Source organism: Somniosus microcephalus, chromosome 1, assembly GCF_052327205.1.
Source record: "Somniosus microcephalus isolate GS21.2 chromosome 1, FLI_Smic_1.0, whole genome shotgun sequence".
Taxonomy (NCBI): domain Eukaryota; kingdom Metazoa; phylum Chordata; class Chondrichthyes; order Squaliformes; family Somniosidae; genus Somniosus; species Somniosus microcephalus.
Window position 1 is genome coordinate 247,285,030 of NC_140987.1, and position 20,756 is coordinate 247,305,785.

Here is a 20,756-nt window from a genome sequence, read left to right on the forward strand (position 1 = left end):
TGACGACGTTACCCTGCAGGCTTTAGTGGAGGGAGCAAGAGCTCATAAGGAGGTGCTCTTCCCTTCATCAGGGAGGAAGATGCCTCCCCAGCAGACAAAGGCTGCGTGGCTGCAAGTGGCAGAGGAGGTCAACTCCTTATTGGCTACCCGCAGAACCTGGATACAGTGCAGGAAGAGATTTCATGACCTTCAGCACACTGGAAAAGTAAGTATGAAGTTCCCATCACTCTCAATCTGATCTCCATTGCCTCTCCTCACCAGCACTCAGCTTTAGCAATCTCTTCCTCCACATCCCACTTGACACTGACATCCATGCACCCTTACCCATTCCCTCTCTCTCGATGCTCACATTCACCAAACTATTCAACTATGCAGCCCTCACACTCCCTATCACTCTGATGCTATGAAAACAACTGACAACACACAGGGAGGGCCCTTGGTCTTGCCACCTCACTCCATCTTTGTCTCCTTCTAAGCATCTTTGCTATGGATTCTCTACACTCGCTCCTTCATTCTCACTCAAACTCCACTTGTCTCCCTCATTGCAGGAAAAGAGAGCTCACAATAAAAGAGAACGAGCGAGGACAGGAGGAGGGCCACCATCAGTAGCCCACCTCACCCCCTGGGAGGAGGCGGTCCAGGAGATCGTAGGACTGGAGGATGAGGACGGACAGACGGGTGCATCACAGCAAGCTGGTGACAGAATAGTTTTCCATCTCTCTCATTGACATTGCATGAGTCGCTGATAATGATTCTGAAGCTAAAACAGATGGACCTATGATCATCTGCAATATGCAATGTGCATGTAACCTTGACCTCACATCTCTCTTTCCTTTACTCCCCCACAGGACCATCGACAGCCCCCGTCCCTACTGTCCAGGAGGAAGAGCCTGAGCTTCCAGACTCCTCAGAGGAAGCTGCAACCTCTGAGGGCACAGCGTCAACAGAATTCAGCACACCCAGCAACAGCGCAGACACTCACACCTCGGTGGGACCTTCGGGACATAGAGTAGTGTTGTCACCTGGTGTATCACAGCTCACAAGTGAGCATCAGCAGATTGTGGAGACAGGGACAGCAGTGGAGAGTGCTAGTCAGAGGGCGCAGGACTCTGCCAGCTCGGCTCAGCTGCATGTCGACCCTCTGCCTCTGGGTCCATCCATAAGATCAGCGGGGCTGGAACTCCAGGAACAGATGCAGGAGTCTCTGGCAGGTTTTGTCTCCAGGGTCGATGTGAGCGTGGGGCGAATGGAGGAGTCCATAGCGAACATGAGCAGAGCCTTTGTGGAGTAATTGGCGCATGAACGCATCACCATGGAAAGGATGGCAACCTCCATGGAGGAGATAAGTCGCCAGGGTATGGAAAACATGGTGAGTGTTCATAATAGAATGACATCTCTTGAGGAGCGATGGGCATCTATTGAACAGAGAAACCAGACCTTCATGGAAGTCCTTCTGAGTAGGACTGCCAGTGCAGATACGGGTCTCCATGGCCCCCTGATGTGCAGCAAGGTGCTCTCAGGCCACTTCCAAGCGCTGGCCCCTTCTGGCCTGTGCCGCTTCAGGTGGGTGAGCAGCAGCCTGGCGCTCCTGTTGCTCCTGGTTCTGCTGGTGCCACAGATGGTGTTCGAGCTCATCTAATGCCCAGAAGGGAAGGAAATAAATGGCTCCCATACTTCTGGTATATGCGCTGAGTGAAGGTGGTGAGCGGGGTTTCCCAGGAGGTCACACTGGAGATGTGTGTGAGGCTCCAACTTTCCACAGGTGTGGTTAAGCCTGGTAAAAGTTGCCCCAGGCCTGAGACAACAAAGTCTTGCCACCTGCAAATGATGACTGATCAAATCTCCTCTTTAATGGTTGACCTGCAGCTGATAGTCAGCAAGCCAATAGTGCTCACGTCAGGTTTCACAGGCGTGATCCCCACCAGGCGTGTTTTACGTGGGAAAAGGGTTAAACAGGCAAGGGCCTGTTAAAATGGGATTATAAAGGCCAATTAATGCTGTTTAAGGGCCCTAAAGACCAGTCCCACCTGTTGGAGGCGGGACTGATTCGGGACCATCAGACATGCCTGGGTTAAAATGGCTAGGTGTTGGGAACCAGGCGGGGGGGGGGGTCCCAACCCCTAGTTTTTGCGATTTTAACCCCCTACACGCTTCAAAGCCCGCCTCACAGCTGAGTTAAAATCAATCCCAGAGTTCTTTGAAAATGCGAGTGCAGTAGATAAAGCCATGAAAAAAGGTCACCAGCATTTTGAGTTTCATAAATAGGGCACAGAATAAGAGAGTAAAGAAGCAATGATAAATTTGTACAAAACACTGTTTAGGCCACAGTTAGATTACTGTGGGTAGTTTTGGGCACTCCATTATAGAAAGATATTGGCCCGGAATTTGCTGTCGGGGTGACGGCAAGCTGGCAGCATTCAAAGCATTGAAACTGACGAAAACTTTGGCTCTTCCGCAGTAAATTCCCCACTAAAGGTTAGGCCCAAGGGGATTAGGTGTAACTGGGGTTTTAACAGCGTATTGCCTGCTAAACAAATGCTAAGGGCCTGAAAAACTAATTTAAGCTTTGTGCAGAGTGAAATTTGTTCATTTTTATAAAAGAGAAACTTTTCAAAAAATGTTTTACTTTATTTTAAAGTTTGTCCATCTTTAGTTCAGATTTGCCTTTTCCCCATGTGAGAACCCCAATCTTTCTTTTGCTCTCTCTAACTATTTAAAAAGTTAGAATTTTAAGGGCTTACTCCTTGCTCGCTGTCTGTGAGAATTCTGCATTTTGATTGGCTGCTTAGACAGCCTGCTGATGTCACAGCAGTTCTAACATTAAGTTCCGTTGAATTGAATTCAAGGTCGGAAAACCCAAAGTTCTCGACACAGGGATGACAAAATGCTTGTGTGGAGCATACTTCGAGGCCAGCAGCGAACGCCTTTGCTTCGCCGCTGACAGCAAATTCCAGGGCATTAAAGCATAGAGAGCGTGCAGTGTCGATTCAACAGGCTGCAGTCAGGAATGTGAAATTATAGCTATGGGGAGAGACTTGAGATACTGGGACTATTCCCACTGGAGCACAGAAGGCTAAGAGGAGATTTAATAGTGGGTTTTAAAATTATGAAAGATTTTGGTAAGGGTGAATAGGGAAAGACTGTTTCCCCTGGTTGGGGAGTCAGTGACAAGGGGTCATCAATTTAAAACTGTCACTGAGAGCAGAGAGAGATATTAAGAAACATTCTTTATGCAGCAAGTAGCTGGAGCATGGAACGCCATGTCAAAGAGTGTGGTTGAGGCAGACCACTGCATCTTCTAAGTGGAAATGGATCCATACTTTAAATATCTTGGGTGTTTTTCCACATTAAAGGTGCTATATAAATACAATTTGTTATTGTTGAGGCCAAGAAAGATATGGGGAGAACATGGCTTCGCTTTGGATTTCTCCAGCAAAGAGCTGGCACAGACACGATGGCTAAAAGGCCCGAGTGTTAATAACATCTATATAGTTCTACTTCATTTTATGTGAATGTTTTGGGGCGTTTGAGAGACGTGGTGAGGCACTAAATAAATGCAAGTTCTTCTGTTAGTTGCTTGAGACGTATGAAATGAGTATTACTGATGGTTGCTTGTTTCCAATATCAAACTTGACCATAGTAGAATTGCAAGCACCCATAGGAACAGGAGTAGGCCATTGAGCCCCTCGAGCCTGTTCCGCCATTCAATGAGATCATGGCTGATCTGCGACCTAACTCCATATACCCGTCTTTGCCCCATATCCCTTAATACAGTACTTTTAGTTAACAAAGAGCTATCAATCTCTGATTTTAAATGAACAATTGATCTCGCATCAATTGCTGTTTGCAGAAGTTCCAAACTTCTACCACCCTTTCTGTGTGGAAGTGTTTCCTAATTTCACTCCTGAAAGGTCTGGCTCCAGTTTTTAGACTATGCCCCCTAGTTCTAAAATCCTCAACCAGCGGAAATAGTTTATCTCTATCTACCCTGTCGGTTCCCCTTAATAGCTTGAAAACTTCGATCAGATCACCCCATAACCTTCTAAATTCTAGGAAATACAACCTTAATTTCTGTTATCTCTCCTTTTAACTTTACCCTTGAAGTCCAGGTATCATTCTGGTAAATCTATGCTGCACCCACTCCAAGGCCAATATATCCTTCCTCCGGTGTGGTACCCAGAACTGCTCACAGTACTCCAGGTGTAGTCTAACCAGGGTTTTGTACAGCTGCAGCATAACTTCTACCGCTTTGTATTCTAATCCTCTAGATATAACGCCCAGCATCCCATTAGCCTTTTTAAATTATTTTCTGTACCTGTTCATGACATTTTAATGATCTGTGTACCTGAACCCCCAAGTCTCTTTGGACATCCACTGTTTTTAGCTTTTCACCATTTACAAAGTACTGTGTTCGATCCTTTTTAGGTCCAAAGTGGATGCCCTCACATTTAAATTAATCTGCCACAGTTTTGCCCGTTCACAAATCCATGTTGGCTCTCTCTGATCAGCTGAAAATTTGAGGTGTTCAGTCACCTGATCCTTAATTATAGACTCTAGCAATTTCCTGACAACTGATGTTAGGCTAACTGGTCTATAATTCCCTGGTTTTCCCCTCTCGCTATTCTTTAATAGCAGAGTGACATGCGCAATTTTCCAATCTAAAGGAACGGTTCCTGAATCGAGAGAACTTTGGAAGATTATAGTTAGGGCACCTGCAATGTGCTCACCTACTTCCTTTAAAACCCTGGTCCTGGGGATTTCTCACTCTTTAGTGCCATTATTTTCTTAATTACTGTTATTTTACTTACGTTAATCTTATTGAGTCCCTGATTTAATATTAGGTATCTTGGGATTTCTGGCATGCTATCCTCTTCCTCTACTGTAAATACTGATGCAAAGTAATTATTCACCCATTATTTTGGTTAGGATGACAAAAACAGAAAATCTGTTGATAATATCACAATAAAGAAAATATATAGAGCAGTTGGTTTGGCCTGACTAGTAACCTTCAATTTACTCTGCAGCTGTTTCAGTTCTGTTTCCATAAGTTTGTGAGGTGTAGCTGGAGTGTTGAGAGTCTGGTTGGAAGCTAAGGATGAACATTCGTCTGTTGACCTCGCGACAAGGCCTTGCTGCTCTGCCATTTGATTCAACCTCTTGTCCAGCGCATCTTTCTGTTGCTGCAACTCCGCCAGGTCAAACGTCAGCTTCTGTTTACAGGTAAAAAATGTTTGATCGTTAAAAAGCAACCTAATTTGCAAAATATATACACAAAGAGTGCAAATGATATTTATCCAGGTAGTGTCCAGTAGCACAGTACACTGGTGTGCTGAGGGGACAACATAGGCTTACAGCAGCAGTACTCTGCAAGTTGAATTGCTAATCTCAGCTGGACCGTCCATCAGAGGAAGAACCAAGTAATTCCCCACATAGAGAGAGGAGACTGAAGAGGACTGAGCGTAAATGCTGTCCTGCACTTCCTTATTGTAAATCATGTGACTGCAGAGGTCTTGAAGACTATACCCTTGCAACTCCAATTAGAAATGGAATGACACAAGGAAACCTATAAGGGAAGAACAGGTAGGGTTGCGAAATGAGATTTAAGATGCTATATTTACTGTTTTGATGTTCCAGCTAAGCTGCATTTAAGCTTTTGCTTGCATTTATTATTAAAACATCTTTGCTACTGATTAACTTGGGTAAATAATCATAAGAACATAATAAATAGGAGCAGGAGTAGGCCATTCTTCTCCGAGGCCCCTCAAGCCTGCTCCACCATTCAATAAGATCTGATCTTGACCTCAACGCCACTTTCCCGCCCGCTCCCTATAACCCTCGACTCCCCTGTAGCTCAAAAATCTGTCTATCTCTGCCTTTAATATATTCACTGACTCCGCCTCCACAGCTCTCTGGGGTAGAGAATTCCAAAGATTCACAACCCTCAGAGAAGAAATTCCTCATCTCTGTTTTAAATGGGCGACCCCTTATCCTGAAACTGTGCCCCCTAGTTCTAGATTCCTCCACGAGGGGAAACAATCTACCCTGCATCCACCCTGTCAAGCCCCCTCAGAATCTTATATGTTTCATTATCATCTCTCATTCATCTAAACTCCAATGAGTATAGGCCCAACCTGCTCAACCTTTTCTCATAAGACAACCCCTTCATCTCGGGAATTAACCTCGTGAACCTTCTCGGAACTGCCTCCAATGCAAGTATATCCCTCCTTAAATAAGGAGACCAAAACTGCACGTAGTACTCCAGGTGTGGTCTCACCAGCGCCCTGTACAGTTGTAGCAAGACTTCCCTACTTTTATACTCCATCCCCCTTGCAATAAAGGCCAACATTCCATTTGCCTTCCTAATTATTTGCTGCACCTGCATGCTAACCTTTTGTGTTTCATGTACGAGGAACCCCAGGTCCCTCTGTACCGCAGTATTATGTAGTCTCTCCATTTAAATAATAATTTGCTTTTTTATTTTTCCTACCAAAGTGGATAATCTCACATTGTTGCAATCAAGATGCAACATCTATTCATACTGGCAATTTTTAACCAGCTTAAACAAAATGTGTTTTGCTGAACAATGCAGTACGTATTTATCAAATCCAGCTGAGGGGGGGGTGGTTAGCAATGTGCTGCCTGGCCTTTGCCAATGCTGCCCTGGAGCCGGGCACAAAGGCCAATGCTGCCCTGGAGCCGGGCACTGAGGCCAATGCTGCCCTGGAGCCGGGCACTGAGGCCAATGCTGCCCAGGAGCCGGGCACTGAGGCCAATGCTGCCCTGGAGCCGGGCACTGAGGCCAATGCTGCCCTGGAGCCGGGCACTGAGGCCAATGCTGCCCTGGAGCCGGGCACTGAGGCCAATGCTGCCCTGGAGCCGGGCACTGAGGCCAATGCTGCCCTGGAGCCAGGCACTGAGGCCAATGCTGCCCTGGAGCCGGGCACTGAGGCCAATGCTGCCCTGGAGCCGGGCACTGAGGCCAATGCTGCCCTGGAGCCGGGCACTGAGGCCAATGCTGCCCTGGAGCCGGGCACTGAGGCCAATGCTGCCCTGGAGCCGGGCACTGAGGCCAATGCTGCCCTGGAGCCGGGCACTGAAGCCAATGCTGCCCTGGAGCCGGGCACTGAGGCCAATGCTGCCCTGGAGCCGGGCACTGAGGCCAATGCTGCCCTGGAGCTGGGCACTGAGGCCAATGCTGCCCTGGAGCCGGGCACTGAGGCCAATGCTGCCCTGGAGCCGGGCACTGAGGCCAATGCTGCCCTGGAGCTGGGCACTAGGAGGTGAGAGAGCGCCCAGGGATGACTCAATTTGTAGTTCTTCCTCCCTCCCCACCACCACCACCCCCATGTGGATCCACCTGGCCTCCCCTCAGCACAGCTGCAATCAGAAATGCTGCAGAGCGATGGGAAATTATGTCTGAACATTCCATGGCATTGTATATTCAATCTTTAACACGTGAACTAAACACAGATTTTAAATGATCCTGCATATGCCATTAAAAATAAACAATGGAACTCAATGTTCAGCATATACTTCATTTATTTTTTCTCATCGAACATATTTTTTCAAGTCAAACATGTGCGTGTGCGCGTGTATAAACATGTTTTTCATTTCATTCCGACGAACATGTGCTGACTGATCTTGCTGCTATTTCACCCAAGCAATGCAGAAAGGGTTATTTGAAAACTATCACCATTGCTAATTAAAGTGTAAAATGTGGCAAAACAACCATAATAAAGCATTTGACAAACAAGTGTTTGAATCGTATGATTAATCAATTCAGCATTCTTAGTCTGTATGGGTCACTGTACAAGTCTGTGTTGCTGGTGGGGAACCTCACCCGCTAGAAGGGCATCTCAGAAATTCGGGCATCTCGGCCCATGATTTTCTGACCATAAACTCAAATTCCCGATATGACCCATTATGAAGTTATCCATACATTACCCTATTTTACATTACTTTCAAGCCCTTGTAAATCAGCTTTAACTAAATTTTCAATTTGCCCCCTTGTTTTCCCAAATTATATCCTCGCTTATCTGAAGCTAAGCAAGGACGCAAGAATGCACTGTACAGAACTGATCTTACTGGCAGGCCCGGAAGCAGGGTTTTTCAGAAAATCTGGAGCATTTCTAGAAGGAACAGCTTCTGAATGGTAACTTAGAGAAGGAAAATTACATTTCTGAAGAGCAAGCCTCTCCAAATCATACTGTCAGATAGATATCTGAAAAATCATTTCTGTGGATTGTGGTATTTAACTATCGAACTTAAACACATTCGCCAGGAATTTCTTCCGATCGGCCGTCGTAACTTTGATGAGAGATCAGCGAGGAGCCTGCTTATGTAGTTTAAACCGGGTTTCCGCTGAATTTACGGGGGCTGATCGGGAGAAGCCCCCCTCCCCCGAGGAAAATCTTGGTATTTAAGTTTCATCCTGTTGTGCAGATGAAAAGTATGCATTATTTTACTCACTAGAATTGCAAAAGTATCAGCAACAAACATCAGCAGGAGGTATTTTTTTTTAAACAAAATTCCAATTTATAATAAGTATAGCACTGAAAACTGCTGAAGGATACAATCATATTCAGCAACATATATTTTATTTGTTAAACATATATAAATTAAGTGTAAAGGAGGACATTGTGTATAGACTTCACAACATTTATAATATTAAGAGTCCCCAGGGGTGCAATATTCATGTGCAAGCTCTGACAGTGAATATTGGCAGGCCATTCCTGCACAGAGGGATCAACACCAAACCTCTCCCTGTCCTCACTCGATCCACACACAATCACTTCCAGTGGAAGCTGACAGATATCAATCAGCAGCTGGGAATTGGCAGATTCTGCCCCTCCCTATCCCAGGGGCCAATTGCAGCACTTTTCCTCCATAGTGTCAGCCATGGCTCAGTGGGTAGCACCCTCACCTCTGAGTCAGAAGGTTGTGGGTTCAAATCCCACTCCAAAGACTTGAGCAGAAAAATCTAGGCTGACAGTCCAGTGCAGTGCTGAGGGAGTGCTGCACTGTCGGAGTTGCCGACTTTCGGATGGGACGTTAAACCGAGGCCCCGTCTGACCTCTCAGGTGGACATAAAAGATCCGAAGGCACTATTTTGAAGAGGAGCAGATGAGTATAAGAAGCAGGAGTAGGCCATTCGGCCCCTTGTGCCTGCTCTGCCATTCAATAAGATCATGGCTGCTCTTCTACCTCAATTCCACTATCCCTTGATCCCCTTAATATCCAAAAATCTATCGATCTCTGTCTTAAATATACTCAACAACTGAGCCTCCACAGCCCTCTGGGATAGAGAATTCCAAAGATTCACCACCCTCTGAGGGAAGAAATTTCTCATCTCAGTCCTAAATGGCCAACCCCTTATTCTGAGACTGTGACCCCTGGTTCTAGACTCCCCAGCCAGGGGAAACATCTACCCTGTAAGAATTTTGTATGTTTCAATGAGATCACCTCACTCTAAACTCTAGAAAATATAGGCCTAGTCTACTCAATCTCTCCTCATAGGACAATCCCCCCATCCCAGGAATCAGTCTGGTGAACCTTCGTTGCACTGAGGAGAGATTGGGTCGATTGGGCTTGTACTCGCTGGAGTTTAGAAGAATGAGAGGTGATCTCATTGAAACTTATAAAATTCTGTCGGGACTGGACAGACTAGATGCAGGAAGGATGTTCCCGATGGTCGGGAAGTCCAGAACCAGGGGACACAATCTAAGGATAAAGGGTAGGCCATTTAGGACAGAAATGAGGAGGAATTTCTTCACCCAGAGAGTGGTGAACCTGTGGAATTCTCTACCACAGAAGGCGGTGGAGGCCAGTTCATTAAATATATTCAAGAAGGAGTTGGATATATTTCTTAAGGCTAAAGGGATCAAGGGGTATGGGGAGAAAGCAGGGACCAGGTACTGAATTTGGATGATCAGCCATGATGGCATTGAATGGCGGAGCAGGCTCGAGGGGCCAAATGGCCTACTCCTGCTCCTATCTTCTATGTTTCTATGTTTCCCTCTATGGCAAGTATATTCTTCCTTCGGTAAGGAGAGCAAAACTGTACACATTACTCCAGGTGTGGTCTCACCAGGGCCCTATATAACTGCAGTAAGACATCATGGCCTAGAAATTCAGTTGGGCGCGCCAGCCGTTAGCACCTTAGGAGGAGTAGATCTCGAGCGCGAGGCGCTTAGCGCCCGGGCGCAGCGCGATCTGTGCCTCGCCCCAACTTCAGTAGACATTTAGCGCCGGCGCAAAGTCTTAGCGCGCGCCCTGCTGCGCGCGCAGATCATGACGTCATTTCGTCGTGCAACGCCCTTTGTGCGCCCGGAACCGGAACTTCACTCGCGCCGCCCCATTGTGCGCCGGGCGGCCCTAACGACTGTGAAGTGGAACGGTACACAGCCGAGGCGGGCCGCGGGGAGCGCAAATTAAAGGGCACTTACCCTGCACTATAAAGGCCAGCCATTTTGCAGCATTCACTCTTGTGCAACGGTTTTTTGGAGAGAGACCAAGGAGGAGAGCTTACTGCTTTGGCCCAACACTAGGACAGGTATTTTTGGCTCAGGCCAGAGCTTAGCAATTATCTTTGCCTTCATTGAGATCTCAGTGTTTGCCAGCATATAATGGGGGCTGCATTGGGTGCCAATGCTGAGTTTCAGCCTTATGCCGGAAGGGCTTACAGACGCCGTGAGAGAGTGGCAGCCCTGGCTAGACGCAGAGGGGGCAACAGGCATCGCCAAGTGAGGCCTTACCCACCCAGGGTATACCGCCAGCAGTCCTCCTATCTGACCATGTCTACCGCGCAGTGTGTTAGGAGGCTGCGATTCAGAAGGGAGGTGGTTGCAGACATCTGCCAGCTGCTGCACAGAGATCTGCGTCCACAGCTGATGCGCAGGACGTCTCTGTCGGTGGCAGTGAAGGTGACGGTGGCTCTCAACTTCTATGCCACCGGCTCCTTCCAATCCGCTGCTGGGGACATCGCTAACATCTCCCAGTTTGCCATGCATTGCTGCATCCGCCAGGTGACCAATGCCCTTTTCAGAAGGAGACATCAATTCATCTCCTTCCCCATGACCCTGGAGAAGCAGCAGCAGCGTGCAGTGGGATTTGCAAGAATAGCGGGCTTCCCCATGGTGCAGGGCGCCATTGACTGCACGCATGTGGCTTTGCGGGCACCTCTGGAGCATGCCGAGGATTACCGCAACTGGAAGGGCTACCATTCCCTCAACGTACAGCTGGTGTGTGACCACAGGCAGCGCATCCTAGCTGTCAATGCCCGCTTTCCAGGCAGCAGCCATGATGCCTTTATCCTGCGACAGACAACTGTGGCTGACATGTTCCAGGCACAGCCTCACCCAAGAGGATGGCTTATCGGGGACAAAGGCTATCCTTTGTGTACCTGGCTCCGCGCACCCACGACCCCTGCTGAAGAGGCATACAACGAGAGCCATCAAGCGACTAGGAACATCATAGAACAAACAATCGGCGTCCTCAAGCAACGGTTCCGCTGTCTCGATCGCTCCGGGGGAGCCCTCCAGTATTCGCAGGAGCGAGTCTCCCAATTCGTCGTCGTTTGCTGCATGCTGCACAACCTGGCTATCCGCAGGACTCAGGCACTGCCACCTCACGTTGGACCACCACCTCAGGAGGAGGAGGAGGAGGAGGACGAGGAGTACCAGCCCAGGAGGGAGGCAGAAGGTCCAAGGGCCGCCCGTCGGCGGCTTATTGACCGTCACTTCTAGGCCCCCTGTCAGGGAATGGCTTGTGCCAATGAAACAACATGATTGCAGCCGCTCCGCAAGCCGTCAGCCGGTTAAGGCAACAAACACTTCAAAGATCAAACATGGACAATGTGAATAAATAAAATGCTTTATTGTACAAACTCAGGGCCCTTCCCACATGAAAACCAAAAAACACTCACACACATGACTCACTCCCACAACCTGGGGAGCATTAACAAAAGATGTAAACAAAAATGGCCTTCATCCTCGGCCTTCACAAAACACACATTCCAGAAAACACAACATTTGGACACACCCTCTACTTAGTGGCCCACGAGGGCGATGTCTTCCGCAAACTTTGGCGGCCCCTGCACGCCCTGCTGCTCCTCCTAAAGTGAGGCCATTGGCTGCTGCAAGGCTGGGGGCAGGCTCCTGAGGGGCACATGTCGTGACGGCAGATGCCCTTGGGGGTCGGCCTAGACGAGGTCTGGCCGTCGAGGGGCCGGCTGGTGAATGCTGCAGCTGTGGCTGGCCAGCATCAGTCGCTGCAGCAGCTCCTGGCAGCTCCACTGGGGGAGTGGCAGTGGCGGCTGGAGGAATGGGGGCAAGCTGGCGGATGGCAGGCGCTCGCTGGTCGCCTGAGACACTGGCACTCGGCCGGGCCAGCACTGCAGCATGCGCACCAATCTGCCGAGGGACAGACCGCTGTGCTGCTGCAGCGCGCCGGGTGCCCTGGCGATGCCTGGCTGACACAGCGAGTGTGGCAGCAGTGAGTGCCCGTGTTGACCTGCTCAGTGACCGCATCAGAGCACCCAGTGACTGCACGGCACCATTGATCACCTGGCCACTCGCTGCCTGAGCTGCCCCGAATTCCGCCCGACTGGTGGCCTGTGAGGCCCCGAACTCGGTCACACTCCGAGACAGGGACTCGATGGCCTCAGGCAACCGTGCCACTACCCCGATGAGCTCTGTGTGCCGGCGCTCCGAGTCCGCGGATAAGTCCTCGAGGCGGCGCATCTCCTCGGTGTTGGCCGTCTCCGGACTGGAGACCGGACTCTCCCTCTGGGGAGAAGGCCGCCGAGCTGGCCGACCCTTCCGGCGTTGCTGGACACCGCTGGGCCCAGCAATTGGACTCCCCTCCGACCCTTCCCCCCTCTGGGGAGAAGGCCGCTGAGCTTCCACCCCCTCCCGCGTTTCTGCAGGCCGCTGGTCCCAGGAGCTACCCTCCCCTCCGACACTTCCCCCACGCTCCCCTCCAGGGAAGATGTGTCCCCTACATTGGCATGGGTTGCCGCGGCTGAGGGTTCCCCTGATGGGCCGCCTTCCTCTTGCTCCTGCTCCTCCTCCTCTTCTGAGGGGCTGTCACTGGCAACTTCAGGGACCTCCTCCTTACCATCTGAAAGCAGGAAGGCACAAGAGTAGCTTTAGAGTGAGGAGAGGGCGTCAGCGAGGGATGCATGAGTGGTGGCATTCAGCGCATTGGTCGGACAGTGGCAAAGGATGTAGATCTGATGCGCAAGTGGGACGAGAGAGGTCCAAAAGGTGATGTCCTTACCATTGGTGCCCAGAACAGGGTCGGCATCTCCAGATGCAACGGGGCCAATCACCCGGGCACCCATGATGCGCGCCACGCGATGTTGCAGCTCGGTGAGCAGCTGGATCTGGGGTCCGCCTCCCCCGGTCGCATTCCGGCTCCTCTTATTATTGGCCAGCTTGGCCTGCAAGAGAAAGGACGGCCTCTAAGTACAGTGTGTAGCCCTGATCTTGTGTGCACTGCCTCCCATGGTCGAATAGCCTGGCCAGTGTGTTAAGTGCACAATGTGCAATTGATGTTCATGAGTGTCCCATAGGTGCTGCATGAGGGCTGGCCATTAGGGCTTTCAGGTCCCTTTGCCCATAATGTGAGGTGCACATGCAAGGGTGAGGAGGACACTGGAAAGGGTACTCACCCTGACAATCCTGGCGAGGTCATTCAGCTTTTTGCGGCATTGGACACCGCTCCTGGGGACCTCGCTGTTGGATGACACCTTGGTGGCGACATGCCTCCAGGCTCTCTGGTAGACGCGGGCCGGCGGCTTCCTGCCATTGTCCGGAAACAAAATATGGCGTCTCTTCTCCACAGCACCAACCAGCACCCTCAGATCAAGCTCTGAGAAGCGCTGCGCTCGTTCACGGGCCTTCTCCATGGTTTCAGGTGCTATTTGGGTCCAGCAGCAGTGTTCAGGCCTAGCTGCAGGGCTCCACTATCCAGGGCGTGGCAGCAGACCAAGTCGACCCTTCCCCCTTAAGAGCTGGCCGGCGCCAGGGTGTCTGCTGTCAATCAAGAAATGGCCGCACCTGCGCTGCGCCCGGCCTCGGCGCTCTCGCTCAGCACCTCCGGCTTAGCGCCTAAAGAGAGGCGTGCATCGCCAGTTTTAGCGCTCGAGCAAACTCTTAGGGCGAAGCTAATGAATGTCGGAGAAGTGGCCTCGAATTTGCGCCGGGCGCAAACTTTAGCGGCCGCCCGACTTTACCGCCCCAAAAGTGGCTATAATGAATTTCTAGGCCCATCACTCTTATACTCAAATCTTGTTGTAATAAAGGCCAACATACCATTTGCTTTCTTAATTGCTTGCTGTACCTGCATGTTAACTTTCAGTAATTTGTGTACAAGGACACCCAGGTCCCTCTGAACACCAACATTTCCCAATCTCTCACCATTTAAAAAATATTCTGCTTTTCTATTTTTCCTATCAAAGTGGATAATTTCACATTTCTCCACATTATATTCCATTTGCCATGTTCTTGCCCACTCACGTAGCCTGTCTATAGCCCCTTGAAGCCTCTTTGCATCCTCCTCATAATTTACATTCCCACCTAGCTTTGTATCCTGGTGTCCTAGCCAATATTTATCCCTCAATCACTAAAACAGATTATCTGGTCTTTATCACATTGTTGTTTGTGGGAGCTTGCTGTGCACAAATTGGCTACCACATTTCCTACATTATAACAGTGACTACACTTCAAAAAGTACTTCATTGGCTGTAAAGTGCTTTGGGACGTCTGGTGGTCACGAAGGGCTCGATATAAATGCAAGTCTTTCTTTCTGTGCTGGCATCTGATTAATATCAAGCCTGCTGGGATCTTTCTGGTCTATATGGCTCAACTATGCACTGGATAAAAATGTTGCGCCACACTGAGAGAAAGGATTGGCTTATCTTTTGTAAATTTTGTGGTGTATAAAAAAAAGCATGCTGAGTTTAAGAGGGCAGAGTTATGTTTGCTTTTAAAAATTTAATATTTATAGTAAGATGACAAGAATGTGGCAAATATCTGGTGTTTACTTTTAGATCTAATTCCGAGTAAACCAAGTATTGCTGTTAATTGAAAAGTTGTTGGTATGTTTGGCTTCAATGTGTGAAGTAACACCCCTCAATGATCCCAACTTTGAGAGAGGATATGTAGTCTCATCCAACACTTATCATCAATAACATTTGTGACAAGTAGACATTTTAGTCTTATTAAACAATTGGAATTGGGTAAACACAAAATATTTAAATTAAGCAATGCTACATGAAGAGTAATGGGACTGATTGTAAGGCAAGATTCCAATGAAGTTGTGAACCACAAAATTAAATCTTGAGCACTTCACAACTACTATGTAAACTCAGATATTAGATTACAGCCCTGAAAACTCTCTGGTATTTGTTATTATTCATAATGGATAATATTTTAATTTATATGTGGCAGTTTAATTCTGTTTTTGGCACTGGCCACCAGGTTGTATGCCGTCAGTGTACATCTGATGAGTAATGACATTCATAAAAGAGGATTAACTATTGCAGAAATAACAACAGAAAATGCTGGAAAAACCCAGGTAATATCCGTGGAGAGAAATTAGTCGACGATTCGGGTCTAACCCTCTTTCAAAACTGAAAAGAAAATGAAATAGATCGAAAGGCAGGGCTGGGAGAAAATATAAGTAAAAATGTAATAGGGGCCGAGGTTATGATCTGAAATTGTTGAACTCGATATTGAGTCCGGACGGCTGTAAAGTGCCTAATCGGAAGATGAGGTGCTGTTCCTCGAGTTTACGTTGAGCTTCCGTGGAATACTAATTAACTATTGCAGTATCGTTGATGCAATTCCAGCAAGAAATAATTTGTAGTTATCCAATTTATAAATTGAAAATCATCTAACAACTCCTGCTAAATACTGCTTTCTAATGCATTCATCAGCCAAAAGATACTTTGATAACACTACAACATATGAACAAGTACAAATTAGAATTTAGGACTGAAAATTTAGTGTCATTACTTTATCAATTAATGATTAATGGGAAATATACTGTTGCGCATGCCACAGGGAAAAAAACAGGGGTACACAACACAGGTCTTCTAAAGAACACCTGTGCAAACTGAGAATAAATATTCCATTGCTTATGATGTACCATAAGTTTAAAATCTACTCAAAAGAATTCTCAGCCAGTCGCTCATTGATATCACATACTTACATCTCATTTCACCCCATCAAATAGTACATGAAGATACACGGTCTTGGAAGCATACAGAAATATAGTTAACTAGCTGGGGGTGCCCGGCGTTGCCAGGGCTTTTTTGGGCCGCGCGGTTTATGGCTGGGCGCTGCCGCTCCTGCGCTCTGTGTCACTCTTTCCCTCCCTGACCCTCTCTCTGTCCATCCCCCTCTCTCTCCCTACCCCTCTGTCTCCCTGCCCCCTCTCTCTCCCTGCCCATGTATGTCCCCTCTCTCTCTCTCCCTCTACCCCTCTCCTCTCCCTACCTACAGCTGGGTGCTGCCGGGTCCCGCGCTCTGTGTCACTCTTTCCCTCCCTGACCCTCTCTCTGTCCCTCCCCCTCTCTCTCCCTGCCCCCTCTCTCTCCCTGCCCCTGTATGTCCCCTCTCTCTCTCTGATCTCCCTCCCTCCCTCCCTCCCCCTCTTTTGGCACCCGGGGAAGGGCTTTGAAAATTGAGCCAGGCCGCGGTGGCCGTGCGGGGCCTAGCGGTTGAGGCCCGGCCGGGCTCTAGGGCCGAGACGGACCCCAGCTGATTACCCGGTGCACCCGGCCGCCACGCCGCAGGTAGCGCGGTTTATGGACGGCCGCTGACGCTCCCCCGCCCGCTCCGTGTCTCGGGCTGAGCGGTTGAGAGGCCCAGCCCGATTGACTCCAACTCACCTCCCGCTCCCGGAGCCGCAATGTGGGAGTTTGTTTGGCTGGTGCTGTCGCTGTGGGGATGAAAAAAATGGCGGCGAAGTTTCGGGAGGCTGCAGGATTAGGCCCGCCCACAGACGGCGGATTGGTCAACCATCAGGTCACTGAACTGTAGGATTGGTCAACCATCACGTCACTCAACACTAATGAGCGGTAGGATTGGTCAACCGCTAATGAGCAGATTTTCGAGGATTTTTGAACGTTTTTTGTAGTGTCCGAACAATTTTTGTCTGACCAAAAAGTAAATACGCCTATTAGACACCCCTAATGATGAGCTTTCTTTTGATATAACATGCGTGTAGGTACGCTCTATAACTTTTGAGTGTATAGCGGACAGACAGACAGACAAACCAACCGCTTTTTATTATATATATATATATATATATATAGATGTACAACTGGCCGAGACCAGTTATGACCAATGTTCCCTTTAAGCTGTACGGTTGCGCAGCGCTCTGTTGGTCCTGCACAGCTGGTGAGCCTGCTTTTAAGTTGATAAACCACACAGGCACGTAATCTTGAATGGCCCACGCAGCCCATTAAAGGGGCCACGTGGGCCCAAAAAAATTAGAGGGAACATTGGTTATGACGCCAGGAATGACACATACGGACACTGCAAAACATCATGAACCTATATAATTACTTGGCAATTTTCAAGTATCCCTTTTGTGTGTGCCATTATTAGCCAAAATACCAACTATCACTCAGCTTTGAAGAACAGTCAATTATCTGGTGTTACTTGTCGCTCAACTTTCTTAACAGCAAAGCGTTCTGAACTCACTTTGCCACGATAGGCAGCTACGTACAAATGTGTGCGGCTCCCAGAGTTACGTGGCATTCAGCAGAACTAGCTTAAACTGCACAACATCAAACACTGACAAAATCTTCATTTACAAAAAATAGATTAAACAATTCCCAAATGCTGTATTTAGATTTATTTGTAAAGCAACTTAAGGTCTGCATGCCCATCTACTCTTATAATAGTATACATGTGTGTGTCAGAGCCTATTTAAAGGGAGTAGTTTACACTGAAAATACTTTTACTTCCCCCAGAGCAGTATTTCCTTCTAAGCTCTTCCTCTGCATCCTATTTAGAAAATGTGCTCTACTCATTTCAATGATTTTGCCATTTTCTCAACACATTTCCCCATTGAAACATTGTAGAGTATCAAATATCTGAGGTATTGAACACAACTTGATATTTTTACGTTTTAGTTTTTATTTTAAAGGAGAATGCTACAGATTTGATTTCATTGTAATTGTAATATTTGGGCATCTCCGGTGGCTCAGACACAAACATTTTCCGAGCAGCAAGGTCCGACATTCAATCCCTGGTCTGTGCAAAGATAGCTGATCTTAACTGGGGCAAGGTTAGGGGTTTACAATTATGCTCAGAGTGCTCAGGTTAAGAACTGTAAAAAATAAATGGATGGGGATGAGCAAGGTAATCCTTTCTGAAATAACAAAATGCTGGAAACACTCAGCAGGTCAGGCAGCATCCGTGGAGAGAGAAACAGAATTAACATTTCAGGTCTGTGACCCTTCGTCAGAACTGGAAAAAGTTAGAGATGTAACAGGTTTTAAGCAGGTGCAGAGGCAGGGAAAGGGGGAGGGGAGGAAAGAACAAAAGGGACGGTCTGTGCTAGGGTGGAAGGCAGGAGTGGTTCAATGTGGTTAAATGTTGCAAATGGGGACGGCAGAATCATCAACAGCTGCCGCCTGAACAAATAGGGGCAGGGGTTATAGTCTGCAATTGTTGAACTCACTTCACTTACACTCATGAGAGAAACATGCATGTGGATGTCAGGCAAAGGCAGGATCAAGCCATGTGATGCCGCAAGTCAAACACCTTGGCAACACACATTTTACAGGCTCATGCATGAATAAAGGACACGTGGACAAGTTGTTGGCCTCTGATCTGCATCCCAGCATGAATGGTGCTGCCAGGAGGGGCGAGACGCATGTTGGGAGGCAAAATTATAGGAGCTTATTCAAAATCAGCAAACCTTTATGGACCATTTGCTGTGGCATTTTGGAGAAATGTGACTTGAAGAGTTGTATTTTGTATATCACAGCTTGGCGGGGTAGGGGGTGAGAGAAGACCATTGTTTCTCCCTTGTGCAGTTTATTCTGAAAAATGTGAGATGATTGCAGCACCTTGTACTCTATAACTGTATTATAAAAATTAACTTGTGCTCTCTGCTACACAACACAGGAATGGCTGCAATATGTTCCCAGCATAAAGTGCATGGAAGAGAAGCAATGTTGTTCTCTGATGCAATGTTACCAGTTAGATTTCTGCACAATATCGCACCATATTAATTATTCTTTATGAGTGAACTGTTGAACGAACATTTAAAAAATACACAAATGAAGCAATGTTCCCATTTTTTAACAACTTACAAACTGTAACATCTGACAGCATAGGTATAATGTTCAACAGCACTGCCATATCACTGAATAATACTGAACCAGAAATAAAACAAGAGAGCCTAAAAGAGTTTCTGGTTAGTTCATCAATTAATAGCACTATTTAATTAATTTATGCTTCAACATTACATTTATGCCTCATGCTACTACCCCCACGTTACATTATTTTCTCCTGCTTTACATGTCAATATCTAAATCTGCAGCTATCAATTCATGGCAAACACACTGTTAATACTGCCTCAGCGTACTAAACCTTGGATAATTTAAATTTAGAAAATAATTTGTCTCATTAGCTCTAAGCCTTTAATTCAGTTTAGTTAATCCTGAACTGTTAGCTTTTTCCGACAATCTTGGTCTATGTCGTCATCCAACAAGATTTGCGTGGTACATGACGACATTCCGTCTTCAATTGCAGACGCTAGCACGATGATCTTTCAAACCTGTAGGCTTGGTTGCAATACAATAAAATACAAACTAAATCAGTAGCTTCTAAACATTCAAAGTTTTGTCTCTTTGTTCTGTTAGTTGTGTGAACAGATTCCATTCTTTGACAGGATCAAAGAGAATAAAGCCAATGCAAATAATTTCAGAACTACTGAAGGTAAAAATAGCCAAAAGGCTATATCTACACTTATCTATAATTTATATTTAATATATCATGAAATTTGGTACATTTTAGGATAAAACAACTTTCAATGGAACATTCTGGAGAGGAAAAATGTAGATTTTGTGATTGACATCAAATAAAATATAGAAAACTAAAAGTAACATAATATCCTTCACTGTTTCTTTGTATTGTCCTACATCTAGTACAAAATGTGGCAGGTTTAGGGTGAAACAGGATTTTTTTCCCCCATGGAGACAAGTTATTTTCATTGATGTGAAAACTGACCATCTGACTGCACTAACTCATCAGTTTGAATGTATATTGAATCCACTTTCAATGTCTATAAGGCAGTGTTCAGATATTAGGGCCGCAAATTTAATTCTGGAGGCGGGTCAGCTGGTTTCCGGGTTCCATTTCCACCCCCAGCTGCTTCCGCTCTGCAGACATGATTTTCCCTTGATTGGCCTTGTTGTGGCGAAAATAAAATGAATTAAATCCGCACACTAGCCTGTAAATGGTGAAAAGCCGAGCAGTTTATTTAAAACACAAAATTGTTTAACAGTACAATACAAACAGTCCGCGGAGATATCTAACAGCTGATCAGGGAGAACAGCTACAGCTCCGGCAGCTCGTCCCTGGCTCTGTCTCTGAATGGTTACAAATCTCAGTATTTATGACTCCAAACCACAATGATTCATACTTTCGCATGACCTTTCTTCAAATTACATCAAAGTTTATACAATGGAGCCACCAGGTGCTCATCTTGTGACTTCCCTTATCTCCTAA

General features: G+C 47.2%; 1 protein-coding gene across 1 annotated transcript in view; it reads right to left on the minus strand.

Annotated features, from left to right (window-relative positions):
• The window catches only part of cntln (centlein, centrosomal protein), a 477,268-nt gene that overhangs the window by 148,746 nt on the left and 307,766 nt on the right, over nucleotides 1–20,756 (minus strand). Inside the window, exon 20 of the mRNA XM_085991655.1 lies at nucleotides 5,007–5,210. Within this exon, the coding sequence (XP_085847781.1) occupies nucleotides 5,007–5,210 (204 nt within the window). The remainder of the gene's footprint in view (nucleotides 1–5,006; nucleotides 5,211–20,756) is intronic.